This window comes from Alosa sapidissima, chromosome 14 (assembly GCF_018492685.1).
Source record: "Alosa sapidissima isolate fAloSap1 chromosome 14, fAloSap1.pri, whole genome shotgun sequence".
NCBI lineage: Eukaryota > Metazoa > Chordata > Actinopteri > Clupeiformes > Clupeidae > Alosa > Alosa sapidissima.
The window spans coordinates 33707282-33729139 of NC_055970.1; the positions used below are offsets into that span (position 1 = coordinate 33707282).

Sequence of the window (21858 nt, forward strand, 5' to 3'; positions counted from 1 at the left end):
ACCTCATGGTCTTTCATGGTCAACGAACCAGATATTCTGTAAACAAAAGGACACATTTCAACATTATAAATATTATTTAGCCTCCAGAAACGTAGGAGGCATCTGCGACTTTATATTCCACTGTAGGCTATGGTCAACGTCCAGTCAGTTCCGTTAGAACAATGACGATCAGTGCTAAAAATGCCTGACTTTGGTTTACATGCAATCATATAGGAATTTTCACGGAAGTGGTGTGTACCTTTAAGGGTTTTTTTATTCTCAAACAGGTCAGCCATTTTTCTACGCGAATGTTGTCATAACCGACATGCTTCAAGTGTTTGTTCAAATTGTGTGGTGAATAATCAACAATTCTGAGGTTTGAATTTTGCTACTCTTAATGCTATTATAGATAATGCATGCTTGTTGTATGCTAATTTGCTACATATATTGAAAATATGAATTCGAATACTTTTCACTTGTTAAAGTTCAATTTAACGGAAATATGGCACAACTTTATTGCGCTCCTTTATGTGCCCTGCCTCCCTTCAGACATGTTTTGCTAGTGTAGTTAAACTAAAGTGTAGTTAGTTTGTATCTTTATATCTCCTCTGTAAAAGTAACAAGTTTCCGAAACAAATTTCCGTTGTTCCGTTGTACTAAAACAATTTAGCCTATGCGTAGTGCATGTATAAGTCCAATAAACAGCAGTTAGAATACCCTGGTTTAGGTCTCCATTATCACAGTTTGTTTTAGTTTATCAGAAAATCAGAACTATAAATTCCGTATTGCCATGTAACAAAGTCCTGTTCTATGCATTATAGCATACGTTCATTTAGCAGACGCGTTTAACCTAAGCATTTTTTTTAACAATAACAATGACATGTATTATGTAGGCCCCATTATAGAGTGAAGATGAGTGAAGATGTATTTGAAGTTCCAGAAGGGAATGAGTACCGTTATTTGGTACAGGAAGAGGGAGAAGAGGAGATTCAATACTGCAGAAGGCACTATGTCAGCCCTTTCCTTGTAGTCTCACGAAGATGCATGTTCCTGATCATACTTGGTGTTGGCGGTCTGCTGACTTTGGCTGGCTACCTAGCTTATGTGGCCCAGACCCTACCCCAGGGCCTGGTGGAGGTGACTACAGAGTGCGGATGTCTGCGTGGACGCTGGAAGGATGAGGTGTACTCTTTTAAAGGCATCCCATATGCAGCACCACCAACTGGCAAAAGGCGCTGGCAACCACCTGCTGATCTCAAAGAGGAGGGCCTGTGTTGGAGTGGGGTCAGAGATGCCACACGTTTCCGTAGTATGTGTGCACAGGTGAGGCCTCTTATCAAGACAGGTAAGGTGATGGGCCAAGAGGACTGCCTCCACTTGAGTGTGTGGACGCCCAGCCTCATGCCACCTGCCCCTCTGCCTGTCATGGTGTGGATTCACGGTGGATACCTGCACATGTTAAGTGGGCAGGAGAAAGGCTACTCTCCCACAGAGGAGCTGGCCGCCAGGACGCAAGCCGTTTATGTGAGTCTGAACTACAGACTCAATGCATTTGGCTTCATGGCCCTTAAGATGCTCAGAGATGGCTCCCCCTACAACACTTCAGGTTAGTCACTTGTCATGCCTCTCCACAACCATCCGAGTTGCAGACTGTAATCGAATAAACTCACACAAAAATTCTTATCACTGAGCTTCTTTGGAAGAGTCTACATCTAAGTGAAAGTGTCCTCTAGCCTTTTCATTCATGCTCCTATCTAATAAAGATCATTTCAGCCTGTACAGACTTGAAACAACTGTCAATCACTAAATAGTGAAATATCAAGACAATCTGACAGAAAATGTATATAGATCTGATAAGGGCTTCTTTTAGTCTTCCCAGACACTCTTTTTTATCAGCATCTCATGTTTCTGACAACGTCTTTGTGTGCTCTGACAGTGCTTTCTTCCTGGTGTTTCAGGGAACTACGGCTTCATGGATCAGATTGCAGCACTGAAGTGGGTTCAAAGAAACATTCATGTATTTGGAGGAGACCCAGGGAAAGTCACCATATTTGGCCAAAGCTCAGGTGAAAAAATACAGATTTGTGACGTGTTTTTTGAGACAATATACAAACGGCAAAATAATACACTGAACAATTACACTGCATGCATGGCATTGAAAGTAATGTAAATCTGGCGTGTTTCTTGTGACTTATAATAATAATAATAATAATAATAATAGTGACAAATCTCTTACCATCCTGGCTGTTCTGTTGCCATGGTGATAGGTGGTACATCTGTATGGGCTCTCATGGTGTCTCCGTTGGCGAAGGGACTCTTCCATCGTGCCATTGACATGAGTGGCTCATACGTGTTTAATGCCTCACTGGAGTCAGCAGAACAGGACAATCTGGAGTTCCTGAGGAGGACAGGATGCAAAGACACCGGCTGTCTGAGAGGATTAGCAATAAGTGAGGTTCTCAAGGTATGGAGGTTCACAATTGAAAGATGACATAGAATGGATGGACAGAGTATTACACCTTGTTTTCTGATGTTAACATAGAAGGAATGCAACTTTGGTCTGTCAAAAACATGCTCAGATGCTATTTCATGCCATGCAATAACTCTCCGTATTCAACAAAGCTATAGAAAACACGGTTTTCCATTATGTGTCTTGCTTTAAAGCAGCCCCTCACAAATATGTATCTGGTTAGAGTGACTTGGGAACTTAACATCTCAGATCCTTTTTCAAGAAATGAAATGCTGTGGTCAAATAAGAATATTTGTCAGAGTTTGTCCAGAATAACCCCTCATCTGCTAAGCAGATCTCACTTAAAGTTCTAGGCACTTGTGGCAGCTTGCCATTAGTATCTCACATTTTCCACTAGGTGGTATGTTTATTTTGTTATCAAGTGTTCCAAAGTCTGAAGTATGTACACATGACATATTAGAAACACAATTTAAATAATATCAGTCAACATCTGAGCTAAGGGGTCAAATAGTCTGGCAGATGAGACTGATAAAAGCTGAAAAACGTTGGGGCCATGCATAAGAAATCTGCATCTGAGCACAGCCTGTGGAAAAATGTACTATTTGTTTTATAATATTAATGTATTATCTATTTATTAAGAGAAAACATGGTAGAGTAAATGGGATAATAGATAGATCATAGATAATGATGATGCACCTCATTATCAATGTGAGTTGAAGAAAATAGCCTCTTGTAACCTTTTCGTGTAGGCTATTCCATGGCAGGAGTACCCTTCTTGGGCAGCTGATGAGCTAGTAGATCTTCCAGTCAAAGGACATTTCGTTGGTCCAGTGGCAGTTGTGGATGGTCATGTCATTACTGCCCCTCCCTTCAAGATTTGGGAGAGTGGCAGTGGCTTCAGTGATGTTCCATTTTTGGTTGGAACTACGGAGCAGGAGACAGATTTTTGGTATGTTTGCAGTAACTTCTTTCATTTACAGTTTACTGTCAGGCTTTTCTGAAAGATGCTGATAACACTGTTGTCTCATCCAACACAGTCCTGCCTATCAGAACATGAGTGTGTGGACTTGGGGAGATTACAGGTGGCATGTGACTCGTAAGTGCTCTACTGCCTACACTGTGCTGTGCACACTGATCTTCATTATACTGGGACCTTCCAGTTTTATGCACTCCTCATTGACATGAATGTTTGTAAGGTTTTTCAAAGCTCAAATCAAAATTCATTCAGTACCCAAGAGGCACCCAATCCATGGTACCCAGTCCATGCCTGTGTGTGTGTGTGTTTGTTTGTTTGTTTGTTTGTGCTGATGTTTCTATAGAGAAACTGGGCCCATTTGGAGCCAATGTCACTGCCCAGGCCCTGAGTCTGTACCCCAGCTCTGCCCCCTGCCCCACCTCACACCGCTGTCCTGAGAGGCTCTACAACACCATGGTGTCAGACATGAGGGTCACCTGTCCTAATAATGACCTTGCCAAGAGAGCTGCAGGTAAGTGGAGCAGTCAGTGACCACAAAATGGATGCCAAATGATTGTTAAGATGTTGATTCAAATAGTGATTGACAGGAATTGATGTTACTAAGTTAAAATATATGCCATACATGCCTAAAAAGATCAAGAACAGAAAATGAGCATATCTCAGTTTATTAATCTATAATTCTTTGGGTTTACAGACGCACTGAAAAGTCCTGTGTATCGCTACCTGGTGACCTACACACCATCAAAACAAGCCAACATTTCTGGCGTTCCCTTCCACCCTCGCTTCTCTTTTCACCTGTTAGATAGTTTTGCATTTTTTGGAGGACTGAAAGATGCCCTTGGAGTCCTGGCTCCATCAGACATAGCCTTCCAAGAAATGGTTATTAAGTACTTCCTTCATTTTGCCAGAGAAGGTAAGCCAGACATCATGGTAAAATATGTTCATTTAATTATTTGGGACAATCTAAGCATTATACTGTCATCATATAACCTTTTTTAATAATGAAAAGAAAAACGCACACAGGCCTGAAGGAGATATTTATAGCATAGAAGTTATTTTAAACCCTCCCTATCTCAATACTTAGGGAAGATGCCCGAAGAGTGGACAAAGTATCCCTTAGGCATGGCTCTGCTGGACCGAAACTTCTCTGTGGCTCAGAATCCTTCTGCTGACCACTGCAAATTTTGGGAGCAGAATGGCTTCTATCCTTACGCCTGGATCAACTGATTGGATCCACATTTCTGAAGGACGGTCAATTTTTTTTTCACCACTGTAATATGCTGTGAGAAAGTCACTTAGGAAGTTATAATGAATGTGTTTGAGCACATTTTGGGGTATGGCAATTGTTTGTTTGCACTAGGAAGGAAATTGAGAAAGTATGTGTTGGAACATTAATATATAGAGAAAGATCATGAAGGGATTATTCGCACTGAGTATCTTTATGTCTGGGGTTATAGATGTTCAAGGAACCCCCGATTGTGTCAGACTAAGTGTCAGTCAGATTTATGTGAAATTCTGAAATGTCTTGTAAATATGTTTATGGTGATGCCTTGTTTGCTATGCACTTTGTATACCAGCTGATGAAAAGGACTCACTCTCTTGGAGTAGAATGCAACCAAAGCGCCGAGCCTCCCGCTGTGACCCCACTCACCAACACTCCAGTCTCCTCCAGTCTCCTCTCAGGGCTGCCCTCTTACTTATTCTGTATATTAAAGGGGAAATGAAGACAAGTAAAGTAGCTCTGGCCTCCCTTTCAGCAAGAAAGAGGGAGGATGAAAGGTTTCCACTGAAGAGTTGAGAGGCATGAAAGAGTTGACTTGGTATTAGCATTTAGTTGACTTTCAAATCAAAGTAGCTCCTATTTTTGTCCATTCTTCTTCTCAATGGTGAAGAGGTCAGAGCTGGCTTAGCTTAACTGACCGTTGAATAGCATTACCACTTTTATATCCTGCTCATTATTTTTCTACCATTCAGTGCTTTGTATTTTATATCACTTTGTTGTGTTAAGCCACCATGGATTTGCCATCACTCACATGTTTAATGCTTACTCAGGTTACCGACAAATACGTGAAATTCTGTGGAGAAGGATTTTAAACTTTATTGACACAAATTTTGTTAACTGTTTTGAGTGCTTACAATAAATATTTAAAATCTTTAAAGGGCAGTCTGGAATTGTCACTTTGTTTTTAATCTGGGGGGGTAAACACAGACAGGCAGGTCTGTCTGGAACACTTGGGAGAAATTTAAAATATAAACACTTTACTTCCTTCCCCGTGACAGTCAGGCAGAATCCAAAAGAAAAATATATATTAGTTGAAAGCAAAGAATAAAAACATCTTTCATTTTGAAAGCAGAAATCATTTTACATGCATAAAATGATCAGAGGACTTTTTCGCCACATGGTTTGGTATTCTTCTATTAAAACCATTTTGTAAAATGTGTGTGCTTGCTTGATGCAGAAAATGTTAATAACTCGGAGCCTTGCACTAGTTAGTCATTCAGTCTGCGTTACTCTTTCACTCGTCTTTAAAACCTTGTTGGGTTTGAGTGCGTACAGAAGAGGAGTTGCTCCAAGAAAGAGAATTACAGTTGCATGAATAAAAATGCAAAGTGTTGTGGTCCAGGCAGAATGAGTGTGTTTGCCATGACAATGCAGATTATCTCCAGGACACGAGCTCTCCATCAGACTACGGTCACATGTCTTTCACCCCACTTATGTCCGCAGTGAGAGCGGACTCCCTCTGGACCAACAGCACAATACCTGCCTTACTAAGAGGGGGTGGGGGGAGACAAACACTAAGTACATTTTCAAAAAGAAAATAAGAGTCAGCACTAGCAGATTCTCCCCAGATCTTCTCCATTCAATGACAATCGCTCCAGCCATCCATCAGGAAGATGTCATATTGCATATAAACTACTGACCTCCTACCGATGTAGATCACTGTAAATCCATCATTGCAACTGATCACTTACCAAGATCACCCATGTACTATTTAATATTCAGGCATTTTAGTCAGTTGTATTACTAAAATGGCAAACTGACAAACAGAAAATACAGTGGAAAACCTATAAATTATGTTTAAAAAAACAAAAGTGGATTGCAGTTCCCTTTCCTAGTGAGGCATACTGTAGCACTGCTCTGTCCATTAACAACATGATACCGTTTTAAACCCATGAGAACATGGCTCTGCTAAACAAAGGGCTTGGATATACCTTTCTTACAGAATACATAAGAAAAAAAGAGAAAAAAAAACAATGTTTGAAATAGAGACCAAAAATAAGAGACGTGGGGCGTATAAGCCTTAACGAGAAGAAAACGAGGAGTTCCCCACCTCTCAGTGCTTCCTGCTGAAAAATAAAAGTCTCTGAGTGAGAAAAAAAAATACTGTCTGAATGTCTGTTAATGTCTACAGAGGTCAGGACAGGCAGACTGGGGGAGTCGATATAGTCATCATCCCGTGCCTAGTGCTCTTTAATGTCTCTTGCTCTTGCTCCCTCTGTCTGAATGAACACATGAGATCCGGCAGTCAGCATTGTGGGGCTTTCAGCAGAAGCTTTCTCTCTCCTTTCAGTAGGATCCGTAACGATCCTGTAATTAAAAAAAAACAGAAGTTTTAAGGCTTGAACACCAGGTGTGTGGCATTTCACAAGTGGCTCCTTCTTTGTCCATTACAGGTGTCAGCTTTAATAAAGAACCCTTACCAGAAGAAAACAGAATAATAACTTTAAAAGCAACTCCTATTTGACAAACTCACGAAGATCCACGATGGTCTCACCTGTATGGTGTTCATGACTCCATTGGCCAGAACAGCCATCTTTCCAGCAACTGTTTTCACACCCTGTTTAAACTGAGCGATGTCAGGTCCAGAGGGGAGCACACTGTCAAAGCCTGCTGCACCTGCTGACCACACACACACACGTTAGTCCTGTGGGAATCATTGTGCTACATAGAAGGCTATGCGAAGCCCATGAATCTCAAAGTTTGTCACATATGCTCACCGGGTGGGTGGCTACTCCCGTCCCCAAACAGCTCAGCCGAGCTGATGGATGTGCTTGCGGACATGCCCTCCAGCCGTGTCTTCACTTCATACTAAGAGACAGTTCACACATTAGGAAAATTAAACCAACTTCAACTCTCAGGAGGGCTGAGGTAGATTGTTTCTTAACGACAAATGTGTTGGACAAACCTCGGCATTGGCCTCCCGTCCGAAGAACATGTCAGAGGAAATGGCCTTGGCGTTGGCGAACTTCTGCCGGGCCTCACTGGACTCTGCCACTGGGGCCGCTGCCTCAGGCTTTCGTCGACTGGGCAACCTGGGAACGAGGCCAAATGCTAGATATTAAGATCTCTCAAGCTTTCAAGTCACAAACTTTACTGTATTATGGTGCACGCCACAACAAGGTCTGCTCTCCCCCACACACAGATCACTAAATCTACCCTTGCCATACGAAGCAGAGGACCAAAGTGTGAATGAATATCTAATGTGAACATCATGGACAAACCTCTCTCCAATAGGTTGGATGCTAGATATGGTGACTTCACTCTCCTTGGGTTCCTCCTTCTCCAGAGCCCAGGAGGAGGTGAAGGATGAGGAGCCTGTATCAGAGTCCCAGCGTGAGGAGAATGCATCGCCCGCAGTGAATGGGTTGTCTTTGTATCTATAACAGGGCACAAAATAATGAATTACTCTAGCACAGCGGTTCCCAAACTTTTTTTCCCACGGACCACCTTCTACATCCTGACTCAGCTCGCAGACCCCCACCATCCGACACATAAAAAAGCAACACATTCTATTGACGTATTCTAGACATCATGTTTAACTAGCCGCCCTACAAGAAAACAAATAACAAAATCAAAATGTGCAATTGGTCTATGAGCGCTCACAATAATAAAACAGTGTGGAGAACATTAGACTGGTTAGATAGCATGCAAACCACGCACTGTGGCTTTGGGCAGTCGGTCTCTCCAATCCAGGTAAAGCCTAGGCCTAGATATGAATCCTCATACTTTCTTTTTATCCCCCTGCGCTCCACTGCCTTAATCATTCTGCCCCATCCCATCGTTACCCGTTTCCTGCTCTGTTTCTCTCGCTTCTCCTCTTCGATTCCTTTAATTAGGCCTTTTGTCCCTGTTTTTAGCCAGTTTTCCATGTTTGCGTAGCCTTCTACCTAGCCTTTACTTTCACAGAACTATATCACGCCATTTATTCTGGCTGCCCGAAGGAAATCATGTGCATTGTGGGTAACTTATTTTTAAACGAAAAATAACCTACTATAGAGTTTACAAATGATTTTCCTATAATTATATGTTTCCATTTCATTATAACCCGATTAAAAAATATCTATTATTTATGAATTAATTAGATTATTAATTAATAAATATATTTTAACACCTTTCCGACATTGCCCTTTTCATCTCGCGTAACCCCTAGTGGCAGCTTGCGTACCACCGGTGGTACCACAGTTTGGGAATCCCTGCTCTAGCATATTAACTAATTGTGAATGGCTTGTTGCTCTGAATATCTGTTTATTAATACAAGTCAATACGTACTTGGGAGGTCCAGATGTGAACCCTGGCTCTTCGAACATGTCCAGCTTAGATCGTGGAGAGGACTTGGCTCCGACTGGGGTCTCCTGCTCAATCACCTGCATGTCCGACATCACAGAATGGGACACCGCGCTGGCCAACACAAAAAGGTTTTTTTAGTAATGCAGATTCTGATAGAAATCAGATGGTTTGGGCTTATTGTGGAAAGACCCGTCAGCTGTTACCTCCTTTGGCCGAAGCCCATGCCCAGTCTTTCAGCCTGCTCTTTCTTCTTTCCTTCCAGGTTTTGGATTTTCTTCTCCTCTATTTTCCTGTCAATCTCCAGCTCCTTGTACGCCAAGCGCATGGAGGCCACACTGCAGGGATGAACGTGGACGAGTCAGAACATTAATCAAAGTGCACATGGCTCATCAAATTATATATTAAAAACTTAATTGAGGTTAGACATGTCATTTTCATGGTTAAATTCCTTCATCTAAAATCACTGAAAAGGGAAACCGTTCCAGGTAAAGTGATTGAGTGCTGCCATTTTCTGTTGTAAAAAAGCGTAATTATCAAAGTCAAACTCAGAACAACTTGAAGTGGCGAGAAATACTGAAGGCTGGTAGTTTTATTTGCAATCTGGACTGCATCTGAAGATTGGTCCATGAGGCAACCCACATTTCACTTGTTCTCTACTATTTTTATATGGATCCCATAGGGACACATCCACAAGTTTTTGTGAACTTAATTTAGAATTTAGACCCTTCACCCACCTCTTTCTCCAATCTAGAGCCAGTAACCAAACTAGGTAATATTAGGCCACCATCCCGTTTTACTGGTCCTAAGACAAGGCTCTACACTAACATTTTTTGAAACAAAAAATGTTTTTGTTTCAAAAAATTTGGGCGCACAGTCAGTTCTGTACTTAACTTAAACATAATCTAACATTACAATGCAGCTAACACTTAAACATGCCAGTGCACCAATTGCGAATATTAAGAATGACTGACAACATTTAGGCTACAGGAAATAGGATTTTAAAGATCAGTACCTACTTTATTTTCAGTCTGTTCTATTTTCCTACATTTTGTTAATGTAAAATAGTATAATACATTGCCATATTTGCATTTAGCCTGTAGTATCCTGTATCCTGCCAAATGTAGGCTAATTTATTTATTTGTAAATCCATCCACGGGAAGCTACTTTTGTGCCTGTTCGCTACAGCTATAATTTTGCATATTGCAGCAAATACGTCAACTGGGCTAAAAGGCATGTTAGGTTACCTTTCCTTCTCTCACTGCATTCTCAGAATCTCATCCTGTTCCTACGATATCCGATGAATTCGGTGGATAGCAGAACTAATTTCTTCAATATTTGCATCTTGGCTGGCTAGTCTAACTTTCCACTTTTTCTGCGTGCTCTTGGATTTAATAGAAGCGACTACTAGCGAGTCACAACGCGAAACTGCTAACGTTGATGGGAGGTGTAGTTTTTATGCTGCATTCGCGACGTGATTCTATGGTTTGCACCAGTAATGTTTCTTGATGTTGCGGTGTATTTTGTAGACAAACATTGACATGGTTAGAAGTCATTCGCACCAGTGCGCCTAAATATTTTTTTGCACTCGCACGCCATCATTTTTACTCGCATGTGCGAGTGAAATGGGCACACTGTAGAGCCCTGTAAGACCCTTTGCATTGCGGAGACACCTAAACTGCTGGTGGCGCCTCCCTAGGTTTTAAGAAAGGACCTGCTATGTACTTAGCCTATAGCTATTTTAGTTTCATGTATGTTAACCTTTACTGAAAACAACAGGTTGTATCATGGCCTGTACACGGTCCATGTCTTCTTCATGGTGTATTGATAAAGATGCTACATTCAACCAAGGTATCTTAAGGCCAATTTCCAACTATATCTGCATAGTTAGACATTACAAAGCTGGTCTAGATGACAATCAAATCAATAATGTAGCTCCCATATTTTGACAGAGCACCATTGGCTTAACCTGACTCGCCAGATGAATTTCATTCCGGCTAGCTCCACTCACATCCATCATCATCAGAGAACGGCTCTGAAGGCTTTTGTTGATGAAAACGATAAAGATGACGGACAAGTGGCTTATCCAATCATATGCAAGGATTTTTGATAAGGCCCAGCCTTCTGAAACACCTCTCCAATGGAGCGATCCCAGATGGATGAGTTGAGCTAGGCGGAACGAAATTCATCTGGCGCGAGTCAGGTTATCATTGGCTAACATAGCCTTATTAAACAAAATAATTGTCTCATTACACTAACATCACAGGCCATGTTAAACACTGAAATAAATCATTTGCTCAGTACTTCTGTTAGCTAGCACTGTTCCCTATGTAAATTAACCTGTTTTACCAGCACTAAAGATGGAAAAAAACTCGCTCCATGCATTGGTATGTGCTGGCACAATCCAGCACAATATGGTTGTGTGATCCGTTTGGCCTAGCAGCCAATTAAAACCAAAGCTACAATTGGAGGCATCCTGTAGAACAACCTTTTGTTGCTAATTGCAACAAAAGGTTGTTCTACAAAATTTAGTAGTGTATCATGTAAGCATATAAAACACCTGATGATGACTGCTTTACTTACATGGACTCGTCGGCCTGCTTCTTAGCCTCGGCCTGCTGCTCCTCTCGGAGCTTCTCCGCCACCTGGGCTTGTTTCTCCACCTCTGTGAAGCTCTTACTGCTCACCTTCTGGGCCCCCAGGCCCTTCCTGGTTCCAAGCTGGCAGAAAAAAAATATTATTGACCTTAGGAAATTATCATGAACAATTCATAAGCACAGACCGGTGTACATAAGCATTAGTCTGCAGTGAACACTCTTACTCTTATAACTGATGAATACAGATAAGGCTCACAAGCTATTCTGAAACTAATATGAAGTTAGTGTGACCTCAATTGGCCAAAAGACAGCACAGTGCCAGAGTGGCTTTATTCAGACAAGAAACATATTGTGGCCTACCCCTTTCTTTGTTGTTGTAGGCTTCTTCTTTCCAATGAGTGATGATTTTACATCTACAAAATAAAATGCAATGCTTGTCAGCTTGCAACACTAAAACTCACTACACTTGAACTTAAGTGAACAGCGATTGCAGCAGACACCTGTTAGGGGCTCAAAGGAGTGTTAAATGAGAAAAGTGAGAAAATTAATGAAAAGCATACAGAACCATTTTCATTTCATTTGATGAGCTGCTTAACATAAGATTAAAGGGTTCCCACTCTTAAGTCAAAGGTAAAATTCTTTCCCTCACTTCCACAGCCTCAAAAGCTGAATTTCCATGCCCTTTAGTGTAGGAAAAAACAGTTTGCCTTTGTGCTGAGCAGAAAAATAACAGCCACAATATTAGGGGAAGCATATGAATTAACTCAAGAAGGAAAAATACGGCATGGATATTATTTTTGATAAATGCCAACTTAATTTTTGAACATGCTAAAAACAAATTCCCTGATATTCAATGACATTTCTTTTTTTTTTAATTCCATGATATAAAAAAAAAAAAATCCATAACCCGTGGGAACCCTAATAAGAGTTTTTTTTTTTCTTTTTTTCTGGACTTTTGTTTGCAAAAGCCCTCTGTAATTATGTGCCTCACTAAACCAAGAGGAGGTCATCATGCAGCTCTTCAAAAAGCCTGGAGAGAAACTTTGTTGGAAATGTTCGCAATGCTGTGGATTGTGCTAAATCCCACAGCAGTGAGCACGTCACATAACTCCTCATGGCAGGATGTCAAAAACAAGTCAAACAGGTCACATCAAAGCAAATCACGTAAAGATGACAAACCATCATCTGATCAATCACGTACATACACAACAGAACAGACACACAGCTGAGGCACAGCGCACAATGAACTTGACCTAAGCATGTTTGGAGATCCAGGTGTAGTTACAGGCCTGTAATTCAAAGTAATCGCCACACAATACGGTGTCTACAACAAAGGACGACAAATTGAACCTATATCGACATCAAGCATTTTGATTAGGCCTATATGCAAGGACGTGTTTTAGTACAGGCCAGGGACGGACTGTGGGTTGGATCAAAGCAGGCAGGTAGCGCTCAGGTGAAGTGTCAGTCAAGAGCGGAGCCATGCCACTGACATCTGGTCAGCCAACGAGCTGCAATAACAGGCTCAGATATTTCAATCACCTTTGGACTGGTGTGGCTCATCAGACGCCAAACGCATTGAGTCATCTACATGGCAAAACAAGACAACCAATCATGTGTGAGCTACACATGGGAATCTGTGTTAAGGATACTCAAAGTCAATTTAAGTGAGCTACACAAGGGAATCTGTGTGTTAAGGATACTCAAAGTCAATTTAAGGTGTCGAAATTATCTTGCATCAGTCAGTAAGTATTGAATGTGGATGTAAGTGACCAGTTTGAAGACAACACAAGTGATTATATCACGTGAGCAAATCACATAAAGCCTAGAATTCGGCCATGATTGGAAAAATTAGTCTACAATTCCTTATGGTCTTTCTGGAGACTGGGGTCATACAACTGAGAACATTCTTCTTAGAATCACCAATCACCTGCATCTTACATTCTGAAAGTCAAAGTATTATTCATCAATCAGCTGTTTGAAATCCTTATTAACTTGTATCCTGCAGCTCTGAATGAAAGTGGGCAAGACTTCACACTTCTCTATACTGTATCTATACATAAGGTGTTTGCCATACATCTGCAGTTGGCATTCAAAAACATCCACAATTGATAATTCAGTGATCAAGCTTTTGATTGATTTCTTGCTTCCCCCCCCCCCCCCCAACACATATACCAAAGCCTAGCAAATCACACCACTTACCAATGCTTGCTTTGGGATCAATGGCGAGACCTTCAATGCTTGGACCAACGTCTGGTTCTTTAAAAGAGAAGTGAAATCATGCTCACCACTGCACTGAATTTATATTTGGATGCTTCTCTATATTGTAATACATTATTCTGAGGTACTAGACGTACGGGTATTGGCTCTTTCTGGGTCTTTAGGGCCCTCTTGCTCCAGTACATGACTGACTTCCGTGTCCGCTCCATTCTGTTCTGACAAAGCATGAGAAGCCATCTCCCAGGAATTGGTGGGCTGCAACACACAAACACAAGCTTACAGATTGGCTTTACCTCAAAGAACACAAACCTAGGAATTACTATTATTAGTCATTGCTCTGAAGTGACCACTGGAGTGCTTATGACAGTTTTTTTTTTAGCATTGTGAACTGTAATACTACACATTAATTTCAGTAAGAGTACCTGAGAATGCTCTTCAAAGAAATCAGCCTCTTTCTTTTCAGGTGCTGGAGTCTGTGTGTTTGCTGATGCATCAATCCACAGCTACACAAAAATAAAAACACAGGAATAGAATGTTACACATACACAGTGTTTCCCATACATTGACTAATGTGTGGCGGCCCACCACAATATCAACATTGACCACCACACAATGATTTTCCAGGTTGTACTAAATTGTGCTAAAATCTGGTTAGCATCATATCCACGATGTGCTAATTTGTTAAAAACTGTTGCATTCAAGTTAATTCTGCAAACCAACCACCACACACACACACACACACACACACACACACACACACACACATATATATATATATATATACATATATACACACATATACACACACACACACATATATATATATATATATATATACATATATACACACATATACACACACACACAGATTATGCAACCCATTATCACTCAAAGAGCCGTTATCACGTACCACAGACATGTGAAGTTTGTCCCTTGGCAACAACTCATAAGGTCAAAGTTTATCCAACCAAACAGCCCTGACATGGGGCATATCTAAATGGTTTAGTGGTGTGCAGAGGTATCATTTAAATAACTGACAGTTATTTTGTTTATTAGTCCGAATTTGCGCTACCAACACTTATTTTTAGGGCTCTTTATCAAGAGCATAAGATTCAAGATTAAAGATTCAAAAAGCTTTATTGCCTTACATGCTGCCATGATAGACAATGTTCTTTAATTAAAGGCCATGCCTGTTCTGTCCTAATTATCTAATTACACCCACAGCTATATTGTGCTTGCAACATCCTAACTTAAAGGTGCCCTAAGCGATGTTCAGCGGTTTCTAAGCTAAAACATTTGTCACATACAGCAAACATCACCTCTCCAGGACCATAAAAACATATCATATATGTTCGATCCAATCACCGATGAGACGTTTAGGAGAGTTTCAATTGCAAGGGAGGGAGGGGAAGGAAGTAGCAAGCTAGCTATCTGTTTTGTTTGAACGTCAACAGAGGTGACATTACCCAACATCGCTTACCACCTTCGCGAGCACCTTCAATTGACAGCAACACGGTAGCAGAAATTATGCTATAGTAGCCGAAATTCTATGCTGTGTAACCATGGTAGCACAGCTACCATGAGTCCATGTGTTATAGAATAACTGAATAGGGTTATCAATACTTGTGTTGTAGCCTATCTAGAATGGTTAATCAATTATTTGATTATCCGTGCACAAACCCTAGTATGATTGGGAACATACAACATTGCATGCAACCACTTTGCTTGGCCAGTCGATTCTAAATCGTGGATTTCCAGGCCGAGGAAAAACTGAGCAAGCAAAAAAGCCTGCATGTTAATACTACCACGATACTATTTTAATTCAAGTACATTTGGTAGGAACATGCTGGGATCAAAATCCTTACCTCACTCCCATATTTTGAAAGAGCAGCATTGGCCTGCTGACGAATCTTCTCCCGATACATCTGTGCAGCGCGACTGTTGTACTTCGCATTGGTGTCATTTGTGGTGCATCCATGTTGCCGGAAAAATGCCATCTGTAGCCATGAACATTAACAGAATCAAAAGTGTTCTGAGTGACAACTGAGTGTGCAAAAAGCAATGGCCCAGTACCTTACAAAAGTGCAAAGGGGTCAACACAGGAAGGAGACAAAGACTTGTGAACACTCACAGCATTGGCATTTCCTCCAACCTGCATACATCGCAGCTGAAACCAGTTCCAGTTGGAGTCCAGTTCAGTGGATCTGAAATTCACAATAGGCCTACTTTTGAGAAAACTGAGGTTTTGTCTTTGAAATTTGGACTTTTCCCCTTGCTTTTTTCATTCCAAGCAAACATTTAATTTAAATACTTAAATACCTTGAAATTAAATGAATGAATGCAAACCTTTAAACTTAAAGTATATATATAAAGTTCAAAAAGGGAAGCCGTACCTTATGAAGCTAAGATGGACCCCTAATGAGCGGTGGATCCCAGAGCAGTCAATGCAAAGAAAAACTCCATATGGAATACTTGCCCAACTTGGGTTTTTAGCAGCACAGTCAAAACAAGCCTAAGCACAATCACAAAAACACAGACAACTTAGACTCTAACAAAAAAGACCACTGCGCCGTGTCAACGTTGCACTAGCTAGCTTACATAACATCTGAGGCTGTGCAACTTAGCTAATGGTTAGCTGTAATGCAATATCTATCATGATTTGTTTATGTAGCCAGCTAACATCTATATGTGACCACAAACCAGTGCGGAAAGCACAGTTAAGATATTCAATAGATTTGTGACATGCTGTTAGTTTATTCAGAACAGAGACAAAATAACCCAAGCAGCGATAAGAACCTTACATTTAATATTAAACAAGGCATTGTCATTTTAGTGTCAAGGCTAACGTTAGCTAACGTTCCCACACAGGCACTAAGCATTTAATGTTTTGTGTTTACGGGTCAAGATAATTAGCTATATTTACATTAAACCTAAAGTGTCTGCTGTCCAGTATTAACTTTAAAATGTGTTCTTTAACACGGGAATGTAACATAACATAACATAACATCCATAGGCATACGGATAACTTAACTAGCATTACTTTTTTATTTATTTATTTTTTTAGAAAGACATACAATGACATACAAACTTCACACCACTTGATTCATATGTGATTACTACTTTGTCTAAATCTTCTCCAAGTGACGATTAACGTTACTGTTACTGACACATGAACAAAAAACATATGGTGGTTGATAGCGTTAGATGAAGTGGATCTTTGCTATGTACAAACGCTGGTAGCCTGCTATGGCTAATTTGGTAGCTGCTAACGTGGTCGTAAAGTGGTAACATGTTATTCATATTATGGACGTTAATTTAAAACGTTGACATATTGTGACATTTCGATGAATGTGTTTTTAGGAAACATACATCACTGCCTAGCTAGGTTAAATTAGTGTTACCATAACGTTAGATCATTATTATGCCTAGCTTAAGTCAGCGAGGAAACGTTACCGATGGCTAACATTATGGGCTTATTTTACGGAAAGCATACGTGGCTGTAGCATAGCATAGCAAGCTAGCTACCGCAAGTATCGTTATTTGCCCTAAAATCAACGTAAATCAGTTAGCCAACTGGCTATTCCTAAGCCAACATCCAAAGACCAAGGCCCAGTTACACAGTGTAGCTATCAGCTAGCTACCGGCTTGTTAAACTACGTTCGCCTTATACAAATAATAAAACAATCAATTTCCAAGTCTATAGACGGACATTATATTAAACAGGAAACACACAACGTTGACATACAAACACAGTCTGATACCTTATTTGTTGCAACTGATCTCAGCCTTTTAAAAATGGTGAGAATTTCGGTCTTAATAGGCTCCGCCGCCATCTTGCCACCTCTCTACAACAGGAAAGTGGACTACGGAAGCCTGTGTACATCAATGTATTTGTCGTCTCTAGTAGGGGGGGCAAATTCTCACTATATTTTTCTGAAAGCTACATATCTCTGGAGTATAAAATGGTATGATAGCAAGTTGGATCTTGTAGCTTTGTGGCTGTACAGGCCTTCAAAGTTGACCTCTGATTTGAAAAAAGGAAATTCCGCCTGATTTGTTAAACCACTAAGAGCCCATAAAATAATCCAAACCTCATTATTACTGATGCATATGTGGTGTTTGATGTTGGCATACATATTTTGAATCATTATGTGATTTTGCCCTTCATTTTGGTTGATAAATTTCAAGATGTATGTGTAATAATGAGCAAATCTACGTTTTCAGAGACACAACGTGTTGCAGCACTAATTGAAATGCCCACTACCTCATTAATCAATGTATTTATACCTTCCTACTTCCCAGCAGATTTTTGAAATACAAATGATTACATAGGTCTGCATTGCTATGCTATTTACTATTTGTAAATTTACTATTCGGAAACACCCCAAAATTCAGTAAATTAGTATTTTATTAAAACTACCCATAAGAGATATTCCAAGAGATCAAAACATCATGATTACCAATCACATATTAGGCCTACCTTTACATTCAAGGAATACCATATGAAAATTGTTCACATCACCACATGTACCCAGCTTAACATAAATATTATAATTTTATAATGTCCAGGGCACATGAAATACATACAGTAATTTCCTGTGTATTAGCCGTATTGTGTATAAGCCACAGGACAGTGTTTTATGCAAGTTACAAAACCATATACCATATTAACTGCCCCCGTGTATTAACCTCATAGCTGAAGAAATTTTGAAAAATCATTGTATAAACTGCAGCTAATAGTTGGGAAATTATGGTAATTGCATCACAGGTGCTAAAATGATCTACATTATACATTTCAGTTGTACTTTTGAGCAGTAAGAATGTGGGAATGAGATGTAGATGAACTGGTTAGTGAAAATATTCATATTTTACACATTGTTATCATTATGTACAATTATTATTATTATTATTATTATTATTATTATTATTATTATTATCATCATCATACTTAAAATTGTCTTTCATCTGATGTTAAAATAATTTCCATTGAAAAGAAATAATAACTATTTTCCAAGACTTGATCTACAAGTACATACATTGTACCATTTTCAGAGGAACATGAGTTCATTTGCATATCTACAGCAGGCAAAGCAACACAAGAGGTTAGGGATAATCTGATTCATGCTCATACTACAGGCAAACATTAATGACATAGTGGCTGGAGTCAGATACACCTAAGCACAAATTCCATGATACATTGACAAAGCAAAAATTTAAGAACATTAAATTACATTTAAGAGCATGAGTCAAAAAAGAAAACACAGGCACATGGCAAGACCATCATGTTAAAGACTTGACATGAGAGAAGTCTTTTGTCACTCTTTGGACCTTAACCATGGTCATTGGCGACACCTGAGGGGACCCCAAGGAAAACCTCTAAAACAGCACTTGCAAAGCATTTGCAGAAACTTGCATCACTATCAGATAATCTTCCAGATGAATATAATACAGCAACAATCATTGATGGAATGTCTCTGGTCCAGAAGGTCAATAACAATGTCTCAACTTATGCAGACATTGCTGCTGCTATTCATAGCATGATCCGTAAAGAGGCAAAGCAGAGGCAGATCATTTTTTTAGATTAAATTAGATTAGATTTAACTTTATTGTTATTGTGCAGAGAACAAGTACAGAGACAACTAAATGTAGTTTGTGCAAAAAATCAGAAAAGTACAATGTGATATACACAGTACTGTATAGGCAGGTGGTGCATAGACAGGACAAGAAATATAGTGCAGTGTAGACAGTAGTTGTTTTGCAGAAGGTGGTTTAGAGTAGCATAAATTAAATATAAATATGTGCAGTGTATTAGTAGTTACCTTATAAGAGCAGAATAAATATGGCTATGTACTGTAATATGAACAATGTATGAACAACATGTACAGGTATGTGCAATGTAGTGGCGGTACCATTATAGTAGTAGTAATAACAATATAGATATATTCAATTTCAATTTATTGTGCTTATATAGCGCCAAAACATTACACATGTATCATGGCGCTTTACAGAATGTAGGCAATCAGAGAAAAGAAAAGAAGGAGAAAAGAAAAGGGAGAAAGAAAGAAGGAAGGAAGGAAGGCCCATGGGTAACAGGGGCGAGGAAAAACTCCCTAGAATTGGAGATACATATAGGAAGAAACCTCGAGCAGATCCACGACTCAAGGGCCTGACCCATCTGCCTAGGGTCAATACGGATAGTAAGGTCTATAAACAATGACAAATGCATATGACAGTCAGGTGTGGAGAGAAGGACATGTTGTTTAAAGCACCGGAGGTGAAGGTTACAGAAGGTGGGATGATTACGTGTCCGGTATGATAAAGCATAATCATGATTTAGTGAGAGAAAGTGCAATAGTCCGGTGTCGGAATTGTCCAGGAAAGAAAGTTGTGATGGGGCCAGTGGTGGGTCAGCAGACAGGCCAGAACCCGGGCAGAGTTGTCATAGGCAGGTGATGGGGCTGTACAGGCCAGGGATCCAGGTAGGGGGACAGTAATACAGCAGTCAAGGATGGGACTTTAGGTGGGATGGGTAAGAGGAGGGCCAGGCACACGGATGGTTGATGACTGGTGATGATATACCTCACAAGTGAGGTACAGTAAGGGAGAAAAAAGAGAAATGTAAAATGGGTTAGTATTACTTGAAATCAATGTGGTTAATGTCAAGAAGTGATCAGTAGTGCTATATATTGTTACAGTAAATCATAGTGAGAATGGGCAAGAGAGGGAGAGTTAAGAGAAAGAGGGTAGGAGAGAGAGGAGAGGGGAGGGGGTTGTACGGCATGGCACATGAGAAGTCCATGACAGCACTATGCTATAGCAGCATAACTAAGGTAAGGTGAGGGGTAGTCAACACCAGCGCAGGTATGGTCAGTGACCACCATCTCACGCGCGACTGGGGTGCCAGTCACACGAGGACTCAGCAGGGTGGTCCATTCCAAAATCCCCGAGATGGGTGAAGTTCCACACCGCACCATACCTAACTATGGGAGGCAGTAAAGAGGTATGTTTTAAGTCTAGACTTAAAAATAGGGAGGGTGTCTGCTAATCGAATTGAGGAGGGTAGATTATTCCAGAGGAGGGGTGCGCGATAGCTAAAAGCTCTGCCACCTACTGTCGTTTTTGAGATTCTTGGAATTACAAGGCCAGTATTCTGTGATCGTAACGGTCTGGGTGGGTTATATGAGACTAGGAGATCTTTAATATATTCTGGTGCCTGGCCATTAATGGCTTTGTACGTTAGAAGTAATACTTTGAAGTCAATGCGACTTTTAACAGGCAGCCAATGTAGAGATGCCAGGATAGGGAAAATATGTTCATATTTTTTAGTTCTAGTGAGTGCGCGAGCAGCTGCATTTTGTATAAGCTGTAAGCTCTTTAGATAGGTGTTATTGCAGCCATCATACAAAGCGTTGCAATAATCGATTTGTAACCTTGAGGTTACAAAAGCATGGATTAATTTTTCAGCGTCTGGTAAGGATAAGGACTTCCTTATCTTTGAAATGTTCCTTAAGTGATAGAATGAAGTTTTGGTAATCTGTTTTATGTGATTACTTAGTGATAGGTCTTGTAGCCTATGATGAGGATGTCCCTCATCTTTTTAGGACCTACAACCATGACTTCTGTTTTATCGGAGTTCATAAAGCAGGAAATTATTTGTCATCCATGTCTTTATATCTCTTATACATGTGTCAAGTTTGGCTAACGGAGTTAATTCGTCAGGTTTTACGGAAAGGTATAGTTGTGTATCGTCTGCATAAGAATGACATTTAATGCCATGTTTCCTAATTTCAGAGCCTAGGGGAAGCATATAGAGAGAAAATAACAGGGGCCCTAGTACTGAGCCTTGAGGCACCCCATATTTTACTATAGTCTGGATAGACGGTTTATTGTGGACTTGTACAAATTGTCTGCGGTTAGAAAGGTATGATCTAAACCAAGCGAGTGCTGAGTCTTTGATGCCTATGTTCAAGCCTGTGAAGTAGTATGTCATGGTCTGTGGTGTCGAAGGCAGCACTGAGGTCCAGGAGGACTAAAATTGATATATGTCCAT

General features: G+C 40.3%; 2 protein-coding genes across 6 annotated transcripts; one reads left to right on the forward strand and one right to left on the reverse strand.

The window, feature by feature from the left end:
- The first annotated feature begins 216 nt into the window (after window positions 1–216).
- si:ch211-71n6.4 (para-nitrobenzyl esterase) lies at window positions 217–5584 on the forward strand. 2 transcript variants are annotated; one of them, XM_042061299.1, is made up of 9 exons: window positions 217–355; window positions 873–1585; window positions 1938–2045; window positions 2247–2443; window positions 3199–3398; window positions 3487–3545; window positions 3769–3936; window positions 4120–4338; window positions 4510–5584. In XM_042061299.1, the coding sequence occupies exons 2-9, from the start codon at window positions 892–894 to the stop codon at window positions 4650–4652; spliced, it is 1788 nt and encodes a 595-aa protein (XP_041917233.1). In that variant the 5' UTR covers window positions 217–355; window positions 873–891; the 3' UTR covers window positions 4653–5584. The 2 variants fall into 2 exon arrangements, with proteins under 2 accessions (XP_041917233.1, XP_041917234.1); XM_042061300.1 differs by having other exon boundaries at window positions 256–355; window positions 885–1585.
- Window positions 5393–17680, reverse strand: arfgap2 (ADP-ribosylation factor GTPase activating protein 2). 4 transcript variants are annotated; one of them, XM_042061302.1, is made up of 17 exons: window positions 17570–17680; window positions 16202–16320; window positions 15940–16012; window positions 15674–15805; window positions 14231–14311; window positions 13946–14063; window positions 13791–13847; window positions 13131–13175; window positions 11949–12001; window positions 11575–11711; window positions 9198–9329; window positions 8977–9105; window positions 7929–8084; window positions 7613–7739; window positions 7425–7515; window positions 7202–7323; window positions 5393–7014 (listed from the first exon to the last, which is right to left on the reverse strand). In XM_042061302.1, exons 1-17 carry the CDS (start codon window positions 17639–17641, stop codon window positions 6994–6996), a joined length of 1665 nt encoding a protein of 554 aa, XP_041917236.1. In that variant the 5' UTR covers window positions 17642–17680; the 3' UTR covers window positions 5393–6993. The 4 variants fall into 4 exon arrangements, with proteins under 4 accessions (XP_041917236.1, XP_041917235.1, XP_041917238.1 ...); XM_042061301.1 differs by having other exon boundaries at window positions 7202–7326; XM_042061304.1 differs by lacking the exon at window positions 13131–13175.
- Window positions 17681–21858: the final 4178 nt, after the last annotated feature.